We start from the raw sequence: 22,178 nt of genomic DNA, 5'->3' as shown, positions 1-22,178 counted from the left end.
TTATTACATTCATGGATAAACCAAATCAAACTCGCTTTAAAGATCTTAAAATGTCTTTTTCTGTTTTGTGTTGCTCTCTTTCCCTTCAAACTCACCCAAACAATCAAACAAATAAAAGATAAAGGTTATTTGTAGTTATTTTACTATTTTTTACATCATTAAACTCATATATGGACTCATAAGGAAGATCAAACACCTGTAAAGACACACGAGGCACGTTTACAATCAAATATGGCGCGCAAGCTAATCGAAGCATGAACTATCAAAACAATACAGTTCAGTTCTGTACATCACTACCTGGAAATATCCCAATATAAAACACATGCAGACATGACTTTAATTATCAATTTGGTTTACCAAAGAAATCAATATATTAGATTAAAATGGCAGCACTACCGTATAGCAACACAACTAGCACCTGTTCACACACCTAACACAACAACATCTACACATCAGTGTTGAGCTCAGCTCAGTGATGTTGTGTGTCAGAGAACAGAAGTACAGGATCATCACGGCTGTGTCTGGATGGAGAACTACTGATCCCAGCAAACCTTCCCTGAGTTTTGCTCTTCCTTTGGGAACTGATCCACAAATATTCTTAGTGGGTTTTGAATAGTTATTTTGTGTTTAGCTGTGCATAAGTCACAGTCGGGTGAGTTTGAAGGAGAGAGAGAAACACAGAACAGATAAAGAGCTTTTAAGGTCAGTTATTACTGTATTTTCTACGGTTGAAGAGGATCGACTAATCCTGTGCCGTCCAGTAATGTTTATGACAAAGCTCAAATCAACAGTTCAAGATATGATGATATTACATTATTTACATTTGTTTCAGAGTCAGAGTGTTTCTTATTCCTTCTTAAAGACGCGTTTGATTTGGTTTATCCATAAATGTGAATTAATGCATTAACTATCAAACACCGGAAAAAGACTGTATGATTTGAATCTTCTGCTTTTTATGCTGCTAAGTTTTATGTTTTTTCATTTATTAATATCATAATGATCACTGAGATATTCTGTGTTTCAGGATCCAGTGGAGTGGAGGATCATGAGTTCATCAGTTCTGGTGGAAATGTGCGTCTGTCCTGTAATAATGCTCTTCCTGACTGCACATCAACTACATGGACCTACAACAGCTTCAGACGTTCAGGGACAGTTGAACTGATTGCTGGAGGGATAAAGAGGAAAGACACAGAGAGACACGAGAGACTGAGTCTGGAGTCTGACTGCTCTCTGAACATCAAGACCGTCACAGAAGAAGATTATGGATCTTACACCTGCAGACAGTTTGTGAATAGACAGAAACAAGGAACTGATGCTCGTGTTTATCTGCATGTTCTTCATGGTAAGTTTATGATTATGTGGTCAATTTAAAAAGAGCAGATTCTTTATTAAACTCAGATGATGATTGAAGAGTGTGTGATTTGTGTCTTGTGTTCAGTTTCAGTGTATCCATCATCATCATCATCTTCATCATCATCATCATCATCTTCATCCTCACAGACTGAGATCAGTCCAGGCCGCTCTGTGACTCTCTCCTGTCAGTTGTATTCAGATACTGGATACTCCTGTGGTTATTTGGTCAGTTATATGGGTCTTGAGCTGTTGTGGGTGAATCCGGCTGGTGTTGATCTGAAGACAGACTCCAGATATCAGATATCATCATCATCAGATCAATATCACTGTATCATCATCACTCTGACTACAACACTCCTGAATGAAGATGACAACAGAGAGTGGAGATGTCGGCTTACTCTCAGAAAGCAACTCAAGACCTCAGTCGGATACACTGTCAAGTATTCAGGTGAGAAAACACTCTTTTCAGACAGATTAGTGAAAACTTTCACAGACTGGCTCTCCTCTTCCTGATGCCTTCATGGGTCATACATGAAATATTGCATAACTCTATTAAAGCCGAGTATGACCCATGGAGAAAGTCAGTTATAGGAATTATAAGGCTTAATAATATCATTGATTCAGGAAAGCTGAAGGTTTATGGGAAGCAGCTCACTGTGTTTCACTCTCATATAAACCAGGAATAAATGATACAGGAACATCTCTCTTCTCAACTACTGCCACTGTAAGCTGTGATGATTGAACACAAACTGCATGTCATGTTATGATCAATATGAAAATATGATGTTAATGTCCTACAGGTGATGCGTCTGAACATTCATCTTCTGCAGCTCCAGTCGCTTCAACACTGATTCACATTGTGTTCATGCATTCAAATATGATATACGTATTACTATTTCCATTTTGTTTTTACAGCAACAACACTGACTCCAGTCACAAAGTCTAAGAAGATATCAGCTCCTACACAAGGTTCATGATCACATGATCAGTCTCACTAATTCCATGAATTCAGTATTGAAACCTCAAAGGAAATTATGTTCATGCATTTAAATATGATATATTTTTGTTTCTATTTTAATAGTTGTAACATCAACTACAGCAACAACACTGACTCCAGTCACCACAGCAAACTCTCCGGATCCAGGTGTGTGTGAACATCATCCTCATTTGATCGACTCGTGGAGTTTTCTAGAATCAGTTTCTGAATCCGCTCTGGAGTTGTTTGAACAGCTGATCACACATTTTGATCGTCATTAAATGTCAAAGATACGTCATTCTCATCCACACAGTCCTACACAACAGGGGTGTGACGAGACACTTATCTCACGGGACGGGGCGAGACACGAGAACGAGTCGAGACCAGATTTTTGCACAATATTTTATGGAAACACTCAATGACAAAAATTCATGAATGGAAAAAAAGTTTGCAGGTTCATTCTGAAATGTTTTAACTAATAATCTTGGATTGAAAGCCTGTAAAAGTTTTCATCACAAACTCTACCGACTGGCTTTTGTCCTGTATGATTTAACATGAGTCTCTTCAGACCTTCCTGTACATTTATGAGCTTCCAGAACTTCTGATTGAGGCTGTGTGTGTCTCCAAACTGAACTTTACACAAGTTGAACATAGAAATAAAAACAGTATAAATAGCACAAATAAATAACAGCTTTTTCTTATTAACCCCTTATATTGGCAACGGCCATTACATATTTAAAACCGTAATATTAAACCTAAACTAATCTTGACAAACTATATATCATTTGAAAGCTTACAATCTCTAGTTTACATATTTGGTGACTGATTTTCAGAATAAATTACAGAGAAGCCGTAATTTATCAATTTGCAACAAGATTATTTTCATACTCTTAAGGCGTGTTCAGACCTTTATTTTGAAATAGTGATGAACATGAAAAATCATGACAGAATGGTAGAAACCTCTGTTTGTTTTCATGCCAAGAGTTCAAAAGATAGCATCCATTCAATTCTTTTTTTTAAAAAAGGTCTGAAAATGTTTTAAATATAAAGATAATAATAATAGATTCACCATTTGTGATGTGGCAGCGAGCTATAATGCACATGCGTGATCTTCTTGTGTTTCTTAGAGGTTGAATTCATTTCAAAATCTGCCAAACTTCCAATACTACTTCTGAATAGGGTGTCTACTACATAAATTGTATGAAAATTGTAAAAATAATGGTTCAGATCACTCAAACAACATATGGAAATGGAGGCGCCCTTATATGGGCAGTAATGTCAACTAGTGGAGAAGTGTGGTACTGCGCCCAAACTAAATCTCACTGAAAGCTTATTTTTTGAGATATCAACCTAAAATTTGAAACACAACTTGTTCAGATTTTTTAGCATTTTTAGAGTCCTCCAGGTTTTGAAAATATATATTTTATATAAAATATGAATAATTAAATGTTTAACATTGTACATTTTCATAAACTCAAACTTCTATAACTTTTTCTCCGTTTAACTTTCTTGATTTATTTCACTTCTACTAAAATCTGCCAAATGTATTCTTTAAAAAGACCAATCTTACATCTATAGATTCCAACGTATTCTTGAATTACAACCATTTAAGTTCAGAATGTGCATTTTCATGTATTAAAAAAGGGGGTGCTGCTTAAGGGGTTAAGTCTTAAAGGTGCCCTAGAATGTGAAATTGAATTTAACTTGCCATAGTTAAATAACAATAGTTTAGTACATGGAAATGACATACAGTGAGTTTCAAACACCATTGTTTTCTCCTTCTTGTTTAAATCTCGTTTTTGAAAAACACCCCTGAAAAACGGGCGAATCTCCACATAACACCAACTGTGACGTAACCGATGGGATCATTAATATGTACGCCTCCAAAATTTGCATAAGCCAAGCACTTTCAGAGATACGGTGCTACACAGAACTGCGCTGCGCAGGTGAAGCACACACGCACACAGACACACACACACGCACGCACGCACGAACGAACGAACGAACGAACGCACATACACACACACACGCACACACACACTCACGTGACTGTTAAGTTCGTACTGAAAATAATGAATAAACTTACCACTCCGAAACGTCCATTTGCATTCTACAAACAACCGCTTGTTCCTCAAACTCTGCATCGTCGTCTGAAACCGGCTCAAACATTTCGGTTGTACACCGAGTCTCTCCATTTGCACCTGTTTGCTGTGACTCTCTGAGCTCTTGTAATTAGCCCGCAGTGAAAGAGCCAATCAGAGCAGAACTCCTCATTACTATTCATGACCCTTCCAAATAAGGTCAAAACAGACCATTTCATTCTAGGGCCAATTTATAGGGTTGGAAATTGACCTGTAAAACCTTTTCTGGACATTTTAAATGGCTTTTTAAGCCACATACCCTCTATGTAGATATCAGGGACAAAATTTAAATATTATTTCAACACATTCTAGGGCACCTTTAAATTACGTTAAAAAAATAAGTGCAAGTGCAACCATAAACAAAGTTCTGTAGTCCACAGACTCGCTATAATCGTTGTGAAATTGCTGTAATGGCAGTTATAGGGTTAATGCAGTGAGTTCGGGAAAGGCCGGGTAGAGAGAAACGAATTAAATTAGCGAGCGAGCGAGGCTGGTGCGTTTGTATTCAGATGTTTAGTGTTTCGACCTCCGATTAAAAGTTCAGGAACGGACTGGAGTTCAACCTCCCTGGTCTTTCGTTCTTCAGACGTTACACTACTCTCTCAATATTCAAAGTGCAAAGAGAGACTACACAGTCCAGAGATAGGCTTGATAGCTCTGTTGCGCAGCGAATCCTCCGCCATCGTCACGCGATCAGTGAACTGGGATTGCTACTGCAGTCTGCCGACTCGTGCTGGAGGAGCAGAGCAGACGTTTACAATAGTTTACAATGGTTTTTATTCTTAGAAAAACAGCTAAACGACCTCAGAGGCAGTGACGCGGTGGGCACCGTAATGTAATGTGAATGTAGCGGTGACATATTATATGCTAATTCCACCTTCACGCTCCGTCATGGCGATATCACGAGAGTTTCCACTCGACGAGAGATCTCGTCACATTCTAATCTCGCGAGATCTCGTCACACACGAGATCTCGTCACACCGCTACTAGTGAACACACGAGATCTCGTCACACCGCTACTAGTGAACACACGAGGTACAGTCTGTTAGTGTGCAGATGCTTTCAGCACATATAAATAATCTGCAATACTTGTATTAGTATCAGTATTAATATTACTCTTATATTGAGTATCTGATATTGTTTGTGTCGTTCCTGTAATTTAGTGGAAGCTTTAAGATAATAAACATTTGCTGAACTATGAAGTGCCAACAGTATCTCAGAGGACCATCACTGTAATAATCTCTGACTGAAACTTACTGAACTTTATATAAAATCATCATCACAAGTATCAATTTATTTTTGGTCAATGGCGATAGTCATTCTCCTCCTGACAGCTTGAGACTGAAGTAAGAAGATAATGATGACAGACTCGTGCACATATTCCTCATTTCTGTGATGTGAAGCTCGAGTATTATGTGTTGATGATGTTGTGTATATGTGGCATTATGTGTTGATGATGTTGTGTATATGTGGCATTATGTGTTGAACTGAACTAACAGACGTGATCCACAGATCCAGGAGAAACTGAAGTCAGTGTGAATGCTGGATTATTATACAGAGGTACGACACGTTCATTTATACTGACAGCTTTATAACATTAAACTATCAGTCAGTCTGTAAATGCTTCATCAATAACTGTTGATAGTTGAAGACCCTTGACTTCAGTCATGTCCAGTTTCTCTTCTTCCTCTCATGTTTCCTGCAGTGATCGTGACTATTGTTGAGATCGCAGTGTTTGTTGCTCCTACTGTGATTCTTCTTCAGATCATCTGTGCAAGAAGAGCTGGTGAGTTTGAGCATCACACAATCTGATCATTCACACTCATCTGAACATCTGCAGTCTTGATAAAACACACACGTCAATGCTTTAATTTTGAGTTATACGAGAGGTCAGTCAATGCTTTTATTTTGAATTATATGAGAGGTCAGTCAATGCTTTTATTTTGAGTTATACGAGAGGACAGTCAATGCTTTTATTTTGAGTTATACGAGAGGACCGTCAATGCTTTTATTTTGAGTTATACGAGAGGACAGTCAATGCTTTTATTTTGAGTTATACGAGAGGACAGTCAATGCTTTTATTTTGAGTTATACGAGAGGACAGTCAATGCTTTTATTTTGAGTTATACGAGAGGACAGTCAATGCTTTTATTTTGAGTTATACGAGAGGACAGTCAATGCTTTTATTTTGAATTATACGAGAGGACAGTCAATGCTTTTATTTTGAATTATACGAGAGGACAGTCAATGCTTTTATTTTGAGTTATACGAGAGGACAGTCAATGCTTTTATTTTGAATTATACGAGAGGACAGTCAATGCTTTTATTTTGAGTTATACGAGAGGACAGTCAATGCTTTTATTTTGAATTATACGAGAGGACAGTCAATGCTTTTATTTTGAATTATATGAGAGGACAGTCAATGCTTTTATTTTGAATTATACGAGAGGACAGTCAATGCTTTTATTTTGAGTTATACGAGAGGACAGTCAATGCTTTTATTTTGAGTTATACGAGAGGACAGTCAATGCTTTTATTTTGAACTATACGAGAGGACATGCTTTTAATTTGAGTTATACGAGAGGACAGTCAATGCTTTTATTTTGAATTATACGAGAGGACATGCTTTTATTTTGAATTATACGAGACGACAGTCAATGCTTTTATTTTTCAGGGAGGAAGGACTCGAGACCCCCAGAGGAAATAGAGATGCCTGCAATATTACAATAAAATACTGGTGAGTTTTGAGCAAATCTGCAACAATATTTTAAATAGCAAAAATCGTACAGATGATTGTTTATTGTTTTATTTTCTTCTTCTCAGAAAACAAAGAAAAAACTCTGATCACCCTGAAGAAATAGTGACACCAAGTTTAGATTATTATAATTTTTTTTTTTTTACATAAAAAGGCCAGATTAATTTTCATTTAAATCCCAGTCAACACGTTGATCTCACAGTGATCTCTCCATATGATCAGAATGTGAGTCACAGTGAGCTAAAAGTGTAACTCACACTCACTGTGCGCTGATATTATGACCACAATATGAGCTCAGCCCAGATAGAAATGTTATTGGACATTAACTTCATCGTTTAGACGTCAAATTTTGGTTGAAAATTAAAATTGGGTTGATATCTAAACATTTGATGTCAGACTCCAACTTCATTAAACAACTCCACAAACATCATTACCAGCTTCACTTATTACTAACTAGATTGAGTTTATTTCTATGGGGTTAGAATTGTATTCAAATAAATAGATTAATATTCACAAATGAATGTAAAGAGTTTCACAAACAATTATACAATTCACAAATAAACAAAATGAGATTTGCAAATAATGAAATATTTACAAATGTTTTATTTTACAAACACAACTCTGCCTGGCATTTATTTGTAAATCGCTGCACGCATCTGTGGATTTTGAAACACTTCTAGCGTCGACGTCAGGACAAATCCACAAATAAGTGGACTCCACCCACCGCTTCCTCAAGCCAATCAGATAACGGCCACATTGAGCTGGCCAATCGTAGCAGGTTCTCACTACAACCAATCATCAGTAATCACGCCACCGGGCTCGCATCGTTCTCCGCGGCCGTCAGTCTCGTTCCTGCTCGTCACAGTAAACATGAGGAATGGCGACTGTAGAACGCAAAAGCCGAATCCTGGACATTTTGGGCGACATCAAAATACTGGGCAGACTCACGGAGACTCACTAGTAGCATAGCCTTGTTGTTTACTGCGATCTCTTACCGGTAGGTGTGGCCTCCTAGGGCAGCGAAGCAAGTGCATTCTGGGAGTTGTTGTCTTTCATCCCCATAAGCCAAAAATACATTTTCTGGCTTTTCTCAGTCTGTAGGCTCCAAATTCAAAAATAATTTCACATTTCTTCTACATAAATGACCCATTTTAAATACACATTCATCTTTCCAGAGGTGAAGTGTTCCTTTAAAACACTTGATCACACAAATAATATTTCATATGAATCAGACTTAATAGTTGTTTAGCGCACAAAGCGAATGTGCAAATGTCCAGTGTAGACAGTATCATATGAATTTTCAAGGAGCCAGCACCAGTCAATATAAGTACGATTATGCAGACAGTTCATATCTGAAGATAAGAAAACTGACGTCACATGGGGAAAACTGTTAACATTTCAAACACGCTAGTTTTAACCACACAAACAGTTCAGCTCAATTTAAACCAAGTGCCCAAAGATTATTAATGCTCTTTTCAAGAGTGCAATAATCAGTTCCCGCCCAGAGTGTAAAGCCAAACGTGATTGGTTGTAGTGAGAACGTGCTACGATTGGCCAGCTCAATGTGGCCGTTATCTGATTGGCTTGAGGAAACGGTGGGTGGAGTCCACTTATTTGTGGATTTGTCCTGACGTCGACGCTAGAAGTGTTTCGAAATCCACAGATGCGTGCAGCGATTTACAAATGCACAGAAAGCGGTTCACAAATAAATGCCAGGCAGAGTTGTGTTTGTAAAATAAAACATTTATATTTTTATTTGCAAATCTCATTTTATTTATTTGTGAATTTTATACATTTTTGTGAAACTTGTGAACTATTTGTGAATAATAATCTATTTATTTGGAATAATGCAACAATTTTAACCCCATATATTTCTGTCATGTGTGTGGAAAAGTCCTTATTGAGATTAACAGAGGTTTAGATGTTGATGATTTATTGACATTAATCGTTTGGTTTGATGACATCATTATGGTGATCAGTGTTTGCTTTAGTTGGGCAGTTTGACTCTTGATGTTTTAATGTTAGTTTTTCTCCGGCTGCTGGAACTGTGTGTTATGGCAAGAACAGTGAGAGATCATGTGATCAGATGATGTCATCTTCTTGATGATGAGGATAACGATATAATCATCATGTAGTTCTCTGATCAGCTGATCTCTTCTAGACTGTCATGTGTGTTATTAATTTCATATAATTGATTATAGTAATGTTTCTACAGTATGACATCCAAAAGTGTTTTAATAAAATAAACTGTATAATTGTGTGTAATGTTTTCTAAAGCTACCGTATATGTTCAGTTCTAGCATAGGTGTCTTCTGCACTGGCCTCGTCTGGTCTGTCAAATGTGTTCATTATGTATATGGTGTACAAGGCGTGCAGTTTTACTTTTTGCATCCTTTTCCTTCATGTGAAAAAATCTAAAAACAAATGAGCTTTAATGCAGTGCACATATACACTGCCCTACAAGGGCAAAACGCTGTAACATCATGTTTGGTCAAAAATGAGTTAGTGTCATTTTTGTGGTATTTGAGACCTCCTTTATCATGTGAATAAATATCGTGAGTCAATTTGATTGTTTTAACGAGAAAATAAAGGGCTGTGACAACCGTAACTTCCAAACCCATACGAGAAACCACAGCAGAACAGTTGTTACGGCTCTTTGCCTTTGTTCCAGCGCTGACGTTGAGTTACGGTGTTCTGACTTTGTTTAGCCTGGCATCAAGAGAGATGTTACGGTGCCGCTGTGATGTGACTGTACTCTGGCTTTGTCATACTGTCAAAGTTTGCCGCTCTTTAATTGTCACCAAACCACGTAACATACACACGACACATCTTTGAAATAAAGTGTAGACTGCCGAGTGCTTGTTTATATTATTACTCTATGATAGCGCAATGGTCCATTACTCTTGTGGAAAAATGTTGGTGGAGATGGCCTTGAAACGCAGACATCAAGACAAAAAAATTATTATAAACATGATACATTTTCGATTGCATCTGCTTAATTCAGCTAGCGTGCGAGAGCAACACACCACCACTTTGCTGGCCAAACAAACTGCTCCAAGTATGCAATCAGAAACAAAGCAAGGTGACCAAGCCATATGGTATGCAAGCTTGTCATGAATGTTGTTATTTTCATTCAGGGCGATGGTTCAGATCAGATCTGTCAATGTCAGTGACAGCCCGGAGCTAGCTAAATTTAATCTGTGTCACGAAAATTAGCGCTAACGTTGACGCTACTCGCCTCACATCAGAGACCGAAAATCAATTATTAAATACACAGGCATCCTACCTTTCCATGTAATCCGATATAATCCATGGAAGATCCATAATCCATAGCAATGCAGGTCATCTGCTGTATCCACAACAATCCATATGTGTTTGAGCCATATTTCCTTCTTGCAGGTGTTCATGTCAGATCTTACGCAAATCCATAAGCTAGTTATCGCTAACGTCCGTACAAAGTAGGCTAAGCTAAATGGTAAAAGTAATTCCAACTTTTTTTCGGTTGACTCTGTCTATATTATCTCAGAATTAAAAAGCAGTAATCAAAGTCAAATTCGTTGACTGTGCATCTTGAGCAGTTGTGGCCCTTAACCCTTTAACTGTCACCACCCCTCCCCTCGCTTTTTCACATAGACATGAAAATCACTATGCAAACTTAAATGTTTGTAATTCAAGAATGCTTTGTAATAGACCTATGGACAAGTTGTTCTCCAAATTTTAGGTTGATATCTCAAAAAATTAGCTTTCAGTGAGATTTTATTTGGGCGCAGTAACAAACTTTTTCACTAGACGGACAGCCAAGCTTCCTTACTGACCATATAAGGGCGCCTCCATTTTCATATATGCTTGATCTGAACCAAGTATTTCCATAATTGTCATACAATTTATGAAGTAGACATCCTATTCAGAAGTAGTATGGGTGGTTTGGCAGTATTTGATTTGAATTCAACCTCTAATAAACGCATAAATGGATCCATAATATTTTTGTTTATATATATACAAAAAAAAAATGTTAAAATGTTATTTTCTTAACTCTTGGTATGAAAACAAAGCTTTCTACCAATCTTTCATGATTTTTCATGTTTATTGCTATTTCAAAATAAAGGCCTAAGCCTAATGAATATGACATTTTCTTGTTGCAAATTGATAAATTACTGCTCCTCTGTAATTTATTTTAAAAACATCCACCAAAATATGAAAACTAGAGATTGCCTGTGAACATGGAGGATGAGGAATGAACAGTCTCATATCTCTAATGTCTTGGTCTAATGTTTAATTAATTATTACTCTATATATTGCATTTAAATAAATATACCTTTGTATTCAATTATAATTAAATTATCTTTATTGTGAAAATATTTATTGTATTTATTCATACTGTACATACTGTACTGCAAAGTAACTTATCTGTCATACTGTTTAACTGTGTTAGTGTTGCCGCACTATCCTGATCATTATAGCACTAAATAGGAACAACCAAAGGTCTTCTATATCATTTAAAACACATACCATGATGACTAGACCTTGGTTAGGTGTTCTTATAAAGTATGGGGGACAGCAAGCAAATATTAATTATATGTCAGTTACTGCCTTTTGCCTTTGCACGACTCCTTATTTTTGGCACATGATACAAAGGCAGAGTACAGTAACTGCCAAACAAGGGTCAAAGGTCAATTTTGAGCTCAAGATTTTTTGCATACAAATATTTCTTCATTATAGCAACTAGTTGTCAAATTTTGGGAGTCCTACCTATAATACTTTTGTCTGGAAAAAACAGAAACTTTAAAGTCATTGTTCTCAGTTTCACACTCTAGCGAGTTAAGGTCTTTTGCCTTTGCAGGAGTACAGACAGCCGACACAATCCTCTAAGCAGAATGTCTCTAATTGTCCATAAGGCCAAAATAAAAGCTAATGTGATCTTCTGGATTTGCACAATCTGTTATGCTTGTGTCTCTCGTGCATAAAACATATTTCGTCCAGACAACATTTTCGTGGAGTTGTGAAATGTGGAGCTTTTAGGGTTTGGAGCTGTTATCAGTCTGACTGGCAGGAGTGTGTAGTGGTTGTGGCCGAACTATCGCATATCACGATCACGTGCAATCAAAACTTTTCATCTCGCAAGCAAAGGTTTTAGCCAGGGATGGGTAAACTGGGTCCTGGAGGGCCACAGCTCTGCAGAGTTTAGCTCAAGCCTGATACACTCTCCTGCCTGTGTCTGTCTAGTAATCCTGAAGACATTGATTTGCTGCTTCAGGAGTGTTTGATGAGGGTCCCAGATACCATCGAAACAATGTTCAATGTTAATGTGTCAATGTTAACTGCATTAAATCAGCATCACTTTTGCACTCGCAATTAATATTAATAATAATAATAATTTGTTACATTTGTATAGCGCATAACCCAGAACGCCCACCACACTTACTGGTGAAGAGGAGACAGAGATGAAGCCAATCAGTATATGGGGATTATTAGGAGGCCATGATGGACAGAGGCCATGGGGGAAATTTGGCCAGGATGCCGGGGTTACACCCCTACTCTTTTTCGAAGGACATGGGATTTTTAATGACCACAGAGAGTCAGGACCTCGGTTTAACATCTCATCCGAAGGACTGTGCTCTTTGACAGTATAGTGTCCCCGTCACTACACTGGGGCGTTAGGACCCACACAGACCACAGGGTGAGCGCCCCCTACTGGCCTCACTAACACCTCTTCCAGCAGCAACCTGGTTTTCTCAGGAGTCTCCCATCCAGGTACTAACCAGACTCAGCCCAGCTTAGCTTCAGTGGGACACCAGTCTTGGGCTACAGGGCGATATGGCTGCTGGCTGTGTGAACTCGTGAATAAAGTCTATAACTGAGTTTAGTCTGACTGCAACGCTATAGCCTACCTAATGCAGCGACCCATGTGCCGTTTTATGATGGATCGAGGTCGTTCTTTAACTTCCTTTTCTATGTGCAATTCACACAAGCTCTAAGCACATGCGAGTATGCGCCTATAGCAGGGGTCCTCACCTCTGAACCGCGACTTCCACTTTCCTGCAGAGTTTAGATCCAACCCTAATCATACACACCTGAACAAGCTAATCATAATCATACACACCTGAACAAGCTAATCAAGTCTTCATGATTACTTCAAAGTTACAGGAACACAAAAAATCCTCAGTGTTAAATCAACACTGCTCAGAGTACATATGGTCCCAATCTAAAGAGTGTTAAAAGTGTTAAAGTTAATGAGATAATTAAGTGATTAATTAAGGGATGATTGAGCATTAGTGATGAACACCTGCTGTTAACAAGCAGAATCATTAAAGGAAAGAGAAACACAAGAACAACAATTGAATTCAGACACAGTCTTCAATGAAATCAACTGAAGATAAAAAAGACATGTTGTAAATGTTATGTATCATGTTGTAAATGTTATGCATGTATTATATGCATGAAAGTGTTAGCTATCATGAAATCAGTAACACTTTACAATAAGGTTTCATTAGTTGAATTTGTTAACATGAACTAATAATGAACTGCACTTCTACATCATTTATTAATCTTTGTTAATATTAATTTCAGCATTTTCTAAAACAAATATTAAAATCAAAAGTTGATGACATGAAATATTGCATAAATCAGAAGAGCCTATTAAAGCCATGTAGGAGGTCAGTTTTAGGAATTATAATTCTTAGATTAAGATTAGTTCACTTGATAATTTGTGAACCTGATCATTTAATCCTGATAATCTACTCACCCCATGTCATCCAATATATCCATGTCTTTCTTTCTTCAGTCGAAAATAAATTACGTTTTTTTTTTTTTAGGAAAACATTCCAGGATTTTTCTCCATTTAATGGACATTCAATGGCAACCAAATATTCCAATGTTTAAAGAAGGTTCATATGTCCGTCTCAATGCAGCTTCAATGCTCAATGCTCGACACAATCCCAGTCGGGAAATAAGGGTCTTATCCAGCTAAACTTCTTTGCACATTGGGACAGATGGTTGCCATTGAAGTCCATTCTGTGTAGAAACATCCTGGAATGTTTTCCTCAAAAACCTTCTTTTTTTTTTCGAATGAAGAAAGAAAGACGTGGATATAGGCCCTGGTTATAGGAATCAAGGCTTAATAATGTCATTGATTCAGGAAAGCTGAAGGTTTATGGGAAGCAGCTCACTGTGTTTCACTCTCATATAAACCAGGAATAAATGATACAGGAACATCTCTCTTCTCAACTACTGCCACTGTAAGCTGTGATGATTGAACACAAACTGCATGTCATGTTATGATCAATCTGAAAATATGATGTTAATGTCCTACAGGCGATGCGTCTGAACATTCATCTTCTGCTGCTCCAGTCGCTTCACCAACACTGACTCCAGTCAGAAGATCAAACTCTGAGAAGACATCAAGCCCAACTACAGCAGCAGCTTCTACACAAGGTTCATGATCACATGATCACTGTCACACACATCAGTGTCTCGCTGCAGTGGTTTGCACTGACTCTCACACACTGGTTTATCATCATACACACACTATCATCAGAAAAAGCTCTTTAAATAGATGTGTCAGTCTATGACATTTTGATACATGTCTTGTAAAATTTGTTGTCAGAATCAGAAAGAGTTTATTGCCAGGTATGTTTGCACATATGAGGAATTTGTTTTGGTGACAGAAGCTTCCACAGTACAAATAGAATAACAGTGACAGGACACAGATAATAAAAATAATAAAAATAGAATTAGTAAAATACACAATATACAAAAAAATAGACAATAGATGGTATGTACAGGTATGCATGTACCAATGCAAGGAAATGTAAATAAGACGTGTGGTGTGTTAAATAAATAAATGAATGTATAAATAGTGTTCAAGTATTGCATGTTTATTTCTAAGTGGAGGCATTAACTGTTCATGAGGTGGATTGCCTGAGGGAAGAAACTGTGCCTGGCCGTTCTTCTGCTCAGTGCTGTGTAGCGCCGACTAGACGGCAACAGTTCAAAGAGGAAGAGGCCCGGGTGTGAGGGATGGTAGTGCCCAGGAACCTGAATGACTCCACTGCTTCCACAGTGCTGTCCGTGATGGTGAGAGGGGGGAGTGCAGGGGGGTTTCTCCTAAAGTCCACGAACATCGCCACTGTTTTGAGTGTGTTAAGCTCAAGGTTGTTATAACTGCACCAGACATGTCATGATTCTGCCTTGGTGTCCTTGATTTTCCCTGGTTGTAGGGCAGGATCATGACAGAATCATGTTTTGTGTACAAGCGCATGGCCTATTGTTTGGGCCATGTGCTTGTGTTGTCTCGTTACGTAACCCCGCCCCCTTGTTATCCTCGTCTTGTGATTATTGTCTAGTCAGTTTCACCTGTCTTCGTCATTAGTGTTCCATATATAATCCCCATGTGTTTGCTGTCCTGTGTCGGTTCATTGTTAATCATACATGTGAGTACCTTGTGGAAAGTCTTGTTATTGTGAGTGTTATTAGAAGTAGTGTTTGTTTATTGTTAAGTCATAGTTTAGTCTTGTCAGCCTACGATCCCTTGTCCCGTCTGTGTTTTGCCCCCTCGTGGGTTTTGTTTTCCTGTTTTTGTACAAAATAAACCGTGTTCTGTGACTACTGTCTGCGATTGGGTTCATTCCCTTCTTCACCCTTCCAACATCATAACAGAATGAACCGACCACAACCGAACCCAGCAGACAGTATGTCCTTGCCCATCAAGTGCCAGTCGGACCCTCTTGAAGATTGGTGGCTCAAGGCTATTTCCGATTCAAGCAGATGCAAGCTTCCTTTTCCCTCCCTGGGAGAGTTGTCCTTTAACGAGTATGCCCGGGTCGTGGATGAGGGGAGGTTTCTCTTAACTGAAAGCCTCCTAAATTGCTACCTTATTGCGGGCCTCAATGATCCTCCCCCTCTGGCTGAATGGGAGAAGCTGGTCCGTCGTCCGTTCCGGGATATGGTGGTCTGTTTGTCGCGGAAAGACCTGCCTAGTGCCACCCGTGATCCTGGAGGGTCGCGTTCTCGCCGTGGCTACGTTGGGGGACCGGACTCTTTCCACCTCGACTCCCGAGGCGTCATCCGCAGTTACAACTCTTCGCGGAAAGCGGGGAAGATGGCTGTCATGGGAGTCGGCATCGGAGTCCTCTTCGACGGAGTCTACCCCTTCTGGGACTGTCTTCCCAGAGCCTGCTACGGTCCCCGCGGAGATCCTTCAACCGGTCACTAGTTCAACAACGGTCTCGGCACCGCAATCTAGGAGAAAGAGGAGGAGGAAGGGAGCCCCCCGTCCTTCGTCTCTGCCTGGTTTAGAGCCCGCTGCAGCAGTGAACGCTGTCCCAGAGCCCGCTGCAGCAGTGAACGCTATCCCAGAGCCCGCTGCAGCAGTGAACGCTGTCCCAGAGCCCGCTGCAGCAGTGAACGCTGTCCCAGAGCCCGCTGCAGCAGTGAACGCTGTCCCAGAGCCCGCTGCAGCAGTGAACGCTGTCCCAGAGCCCGCTGCAGCAGTGAACGCTGTCCCAGAGCCCGCTGCAGCAGTGAACGCTGTCCCAGAGCCCGCTGCAGCAGTGAACGCTGTCCCAGAGCCCGCTGCAGCAGTGAACGCTGTCCCAGAGCCCGCTGCAGCAGTGAACGCTGTCCCAGAGCCCGCTGCAGCAGTGAACGCTGTCCCAGAGCCCGCTGCAGCAGTGAACGCTGTCCCAGAGCCCGCTGCAGCAGTGAACGCTGTCCCAGAGCCCGCTGCAGCAGTGAACGCTGTCCCAGAGCCCGCTGCAGCAGTGAATGTTATTCCTGAGCCTACAGTTGTGGGCGCTGCAGAGAGGGCCAAGGCCGATTCAGCTGCCGAAAAGGTTTTGCGGTCTGTTTCTGCCCGTCAACGCATGCCTGTCCTTGTCGCCGCTGAAACTCTATCCGAATACCTAAAGACCCTTATCAAGATCCTAGAAGTCAGCACACCCGTCCACGCTGGACCACCCCCCATGAACTCTGTTATTCCTCCACCTCCTCTGCCATGTTTGTTGTTTTTATTGTTCCACCCCAACCCTGTCGTTGTATTTTCTTGTCTGCCTTTGTTAGTTTTTGTCCTGTATTGTTGGTTTATGTCTTTGTCACAGTCTGTCATGTCCTGTGTTTAATGTCCCCTTGAGGAGCGTCTGGAAGCCGCTCCTTAAGGTGGGGGTTCTGTCAAGATTCTGCCTTGGTGTCCTTGATTTTCCCTGGTTGTAGGGCAGGATCATGACAGAATCATGTTTTGTGTACAAGCGCATGGCCTATTCAGGCATGAAAACAGGTCAGGGGTAAAAAAGGTGAGAAGGATGCGGCATATATATACCCCCCCAAAAAAAAAAAAACAACAACAAAAAAACAACTTGTAATCTGCATTGGCATTGTAGTAGGCTACCAGTGTTTCTCACTGGATTTTTGGATCACTGTGATGAGTGGTCCTCTGCCACTCTAGGGGGGTTCGGGGGCATGCTCCCCCGTAAGAAAATTTTGTGCTTTTTAATGTGAAATTCATCAATCTGGTGCAAATTAAACAAAGAAAATTTCAAAACTCTTTTAGTTACAGTGTCTGTCTACATTACTACTACAATAATAGTTATAATATTAATCCCATGATAGTAATAGCCATATAGCCTATTGTAAAACAAATGCACTGAAAAATAAAGGAAACTTTCATAATTAGTTTTGTACTAATTTCTATACTTGAAAGAGTATATTTCTATACTTCACATTAAAGATGTGATTGGGCTAGCCCAGTGTCAATCAAGAAAAGAACCAATGGGCCGCTGATCTACGTATTTCATCGGGTCTCAGAGAAAAAAAAAATTTACTACTACTATTTATCCCAAAAATGCCCCAAACCAGTCGTCTGTATGATAATCTGAAACAAGCACTGGTGAGCCGTTGTCCTGCTTCACTTCACAGATGCTGAGTGAAAGGAGAATTATAGAATGAAAGGATATTCATTTAGCCTATATGACACTTTATTAATCAGGAGAACAGCTTGTTCAGCGCGTCATACGTCGTCCTTTCAGTTTCGGTTTTCAATCGATCAAGTTTTTTCACGTTCTCTCGATAAACCACCCCTTTCAATCCGATCGAAATAATTTGTAATAGAGCTGACACTTTGAGTTTTTAACGGGTTATGTTAAAGCCCTACTTGTTATGTTTTTATAAAATATCTATAGTGAATGCATTATCATATCACCGTATTATTTACCGCCATGCAACTGCGAGCCACAAATTAAAGCTTGGCGAGCCGCATGAGGCTCGCGAGCCGCGCAATGAATACTTGTTCCTGCTCGCTCAGCGCTCACGGCGCCCGCGCCCACTCGCGATATTATCTCGCCCACTTCTATGTCAAAATAAAAAATAATGACATTGGCAACATCGCTGTCTGTATCTGACAGGACAGTTAACATTGTAAGCTAACTTACCTCAGGCTTGCTTTCCGACGTGCGGTTCTTTGTTCGGCAGTGTGTCCAGTTCTCAGACTCGCGGTGTAAAAGACTTTGAAAACATCTCTGCCCTAACGTTACTCTGACTCGTATTGGCTGTCATGTTTCGGCATTCGGAATGATGATTGTTTTTTAAAGCTTATAGTTTTGTAAAGTTTATGGTAACTTTATAGGGGATAAATGCTGGCCTCGACCTCGAACACCCCCCCCCCCCTCTCTAAAATATTTTCTCATCGGATCTGCACAAATCACGTAGGTGACCCTTTTAGGTTTTAAAACGGCGAATTTCGCCGAAAGGTGAGGAGTTTTCATGCCTGCCTATTGTTTGGGCCATGTGCTTGTGTTGTCTCGTTACGTAACCCCGCCCCCTTGTTATCCTCGTCTTGTGATTATTGTCTAGTCAGTTTCACCTGTCTTCGTCATTAGTGTTCCATATATAATCCCCATGTGTTTGCTGTCCTGTGTCGGTTCATTGTTAATCATACATGTGAGTACCTTGTGGAAAGTCTTGTTATTGTGAGTGTTATTAGAAGTAGTGTTTGTTTATTGTTAAGTCATAGTTTAGTCTTGTCAGCCTACGATTCCTTGTCCCGTCTGTGTTTTGCCCCCTCGTGGGTTTTGTTTTCCTGTTTTTGTACAAAATAAACCGTGTTCTGTGACTACTGTCTGCGATTGGGTTCATTCCCTTCTTCACCCTTCCAACATCATAACAAGACAGCCATCTGTTCAACCTCCAGTCTGTAAGCAGACTCGTCACCGTCCTGGATATGGCCGATAAGTGTAGTGTCGCCTGTAAACTTCAGGAGTTTGACAGAGGGGTCTTTTGCGGTGCAGTCGCTTGTGTACAGGGAGAAGAGCAGTGGGGAGAGAACGCACCCCTGGGGGGCGCCAGTGCTGATTATGCAGGAGCTGGATGAGAGTTTTCCCAGCCTCACTAACTGTTGCCTCTCTGTCAGGAAGCTGGTGATCCACTGACAGATGGAGGCGGGCGCAGGGAGCTGGGTTAGTTTGGACAGGAGGATGTTTGGTATGATGGTGTTGAAGGCCGAGCTGATGTCCACAAACAGGATCCTCACATAAGTCCCTGGTCTGTCCAGATGTTGTAGGATATAATGCAGTCCCATGTTGTGACCAAAACACTGCAGTCGTGTCCAGTCATTTATGGATGTGGCCTTTACAATGTTGGCTCCATTGTCTGTATTTATACAAACAATATTTTCCTCCTCCAATTTCCAGTTTATGAGAGCATCCTTTAATCCATGTGCCAATGTTTTGCCAGTGTGATCCTCAGGAAAAAACCCAGTCTGTAGGCACAGACTTTTAAACTCAAAATCATGAGTAATGAAATTAATCGTTATGCTCATGTCTGGTTTCTTTGCTCTGCTGGACCATAAATCTGAAGTTGCTGCAAAATACTGTACATCTCGCAGTTCCGTTTCAATTGCTCCACGACACGCGAGGCATTCCCAGGCCAGCCAGGAGACATAATCCCATCCCAGCATGTCCTAGGTCTTCCTTGAGGTCTCCTCCTGGTGGGACGCGCCCGGAACACCTCCGGAACAGATGCCCGAGCCACCTCAGCCTCTCGATGTGGAGGAGCAGCATCTCTACTCTGAGCTCCTCCCGAGTGACCTAGCTTCTCACCCTATCTCTAATGGCTAATGGCTGAAAACCGTCCCAGTGCATGCTGAAGGTCCTGGTCTGATGGGGCCAACACGACAACATCATCTGCAAAAAGCAGAGACAAAATCGTGTGGTCCCCAAACCTGACACCCTCCGGCCACTGGAAATTATCCGGCCCCTACGCCTAGCAATTCTGTCCATAAAAATTATGAACAGCACCGGTGACAAAGGGCAGCCCTGTCGGAGTCCAACATGCACAGATAATAAGTCTGACTCACTGCCGGCAATGAGAACCAAGCTCCTGCTCCGGTCGTACAGAGACCGGACAGTCCTTAGCAAAGGGCCTCGGACCCCATACTCCCAGAGCACCCTCCACAGGACGCCTCGAGGGACACAGTCGAATGCCTTTTCCAAATCCACAAAGCACATGTGGATTGGTTGGGCAAATTCCCATGAACCCTCCAGCCCCCTAGAGAGGGTATAGAGCTGGTCCAGTGTTCCACGGCCGGGACGAAAACTGCACTGTCCCTCCTGAATCCGAGGTTCTACTATCGGCCGAATTGTCCTCTCCATTGCCCTGGCATAGACTTTCCCGCGGAGGCTGAGATGTATCTTCCCATATCTTTTGCCAGGTGAAATGCTATTGCATCTGTAATTTCTTTGTACCTGAGGGAGTTTGATGGGTATGGTGTTGCGTTGAATAGTGTTGCTTTTATAGAAATTTGTTTCGTCTGGCCATAATTCAATGGCCCATTACCAATTATTCCTCTATTATACTATGCAGTGGCATTCATCTACGCTGTACTCACAGGCGTCATTTCCTATGGGGACAGGGGGACATGTCAAAATCCCGTTTGTGTCCCCCCCTCCAATTTCAAATTCGTTTGATTTTTAACAGTAAAGTCACCTGTTGTTGTTTCTGGCGTTTCATTGCTGTCTGGACGCGCGCATATGACACCGGCTCGATCCTGCTCCTCCGTGGTATCGCGGTTGCAGCACAGTCAGCGATGAAACACCAGAAACCACAACATGTGACTTTAATGTCCTCATGGATGAAAAGAACGAAAGGAGATGTGAGTTGGTGGTTCAGTAAATTAGCTCAGGTCAGGATAATCATATTTTCTGTCTACACCTGTTGATGTTAGCCTTACGTTGACTGAGCTAACGTTAACATACACTGCTGCTTGGTAACTTCAGACTGTTAGCTAAAAATTTAATGTAGAAAATTCTGTGTAGCCTCCTGAAGAAAAACATTTTGTAGGCCAACCATGAAAACGAGTCCACTTAAAACCGCAGCATTTTCTGTCAGCAATGTATGACAAGTAGTGCTGTCAACATTAACGCATGCGATTAGTTTTTGTTCAGCTTTAACATGTTCAAATATTTAACGCAATTAACGAAGCATTAGTTTTTTCTGTCATCCTTTAGCTAGCGTTATATGATCCCGCTCTTATTCATAAAGTATATGATATAATAAATAAGGTATAATTAATAATTAAGTGATTCATTGAGTGATGATTGACATTTACATTTACATTTATTCATTTAGCAGACGCTTTTATCCAAAGCGACTTACAAATGAGAAACAATAGAAGCAATTAAACTAGCAGTAGGACAACAGTATGTAAGTGCTATAACCCTTCACAGTACAAATCAAAAGTTTTTTTTTTTTTTTTTTTTTTTTTTTTAGAATAGAATAGAAAAGAAAGTGTTAGTGTTAGTAGTACAGGATCAAGTGCTCAAGTGCTGCCGAAAAAGATACGTCTTCAGCAGTTTCTTAAAGATGGCTACAGACTCAGCAGCTCTGGCTGAGTTAGCCAGATCATTCCACCAGCAGGGAACAGTCATGGTGAAGGTCCGAGAGAGAGATTTCGTGCCTCTTTGAGATG

The 22,178-nt window shown here is 40.5% G+C and overlaps 2 protein-coding genes across 4 annotated transcripts in view; one reads left to right on the top strand and one right to left on the bottom strand.

The window, feature by feature from the left end:
• Window positions 1-22,178, bottom strand: part of LOC307000690 (uncharacterized protein) — a 441,581-nt gene that overhangs the window by 164,375 nt on the left and 255,028 nt on the right. The window lies entirely within an intron of this gene.
• LOC307001059 (uncharacterized protein) lies at window positions 1,317-14,671 on the top strand. Of its 3 annotated transcripts, XR_013798157.1 has the most exons (6): window positions 2,265-2,322; window positions 2,435-2,497; window positions 5,983-6,030; window positions 6,176-6,256; window positions 7,145-7,207; window positions 14,537-14,671. XR_013798157.1 is itself a non-coding variant. In XM_079617169.1 (5 exons), exons 1-4 carry the CDS (start codon window positions 1,399-1,401, stop codon window positions 7,198-7,200), a joined length of 588 nt encoding a protein of 195 aa, XP_079473295.1. In that variant the 5' UTR covers window positions 1,317-1,398; the 3' UTR covers window positions 7,201-7,207; window positions 14,537-14,671. The 3 variants fall into 3 exon arrangements, 2 of the variants coding, with proteins under 2 accessions (XP_079473295.1, XP_079473296.1); XM_079617169.1 differs by lacking the exons at window positions 2,265-2,322; window positions 2,435-2,497 and adding an exon at window positions 1,317-1,801; XM_079617170.1 differs by lacking the exons at window positions 2,265-2,322; window positions 2,435-2,497; window positions 14,537-14,671 and adding exons at window positions 1,317-1,801; window positions 7,294-7,369.

This window comes from Phoxinus phoxinus (genome assembly GCF_949152265.1).
Source record: "Phoxinus phoxinus genome assembly, chromosome: 1".
Taxonomy (NCBI): domain Eukaryota; kingdom Metazoa; phylum Chordata; class Actinopteri; order Cypriniformes; family Leuciscidae; genus Phoxinus; species Phoxinus phoxinus.
This window is presented reverse-complemented; position numbering and strand designations above follow the sequence as displayed.

Bases quoted from the DNA above. Each gene is read 5' to 3' on its own strand.
- LOC307001059 (XM_079617169.1), top strand. From the start codon at position 1,399: ATGATGATTGAAGAGTGTGTGATTTGTGTCTTGTGTTCAGTTTCAGTG. The intron at 1,802-5,982 runs GTGAGAAAACAC...CGTGATCCACAG, and splicing joins ATACACTGTCAAGTATTCAG to ATCCAGGAGAAACTGAAGTC. The intron at 6,257-7,144 runs GTGAGTTTGAGC...TTTATTTTTCAG, and splicing joins CATCTGTGCAAGAAGAGCTG to GGAGGAAGGACTCGAGACCC.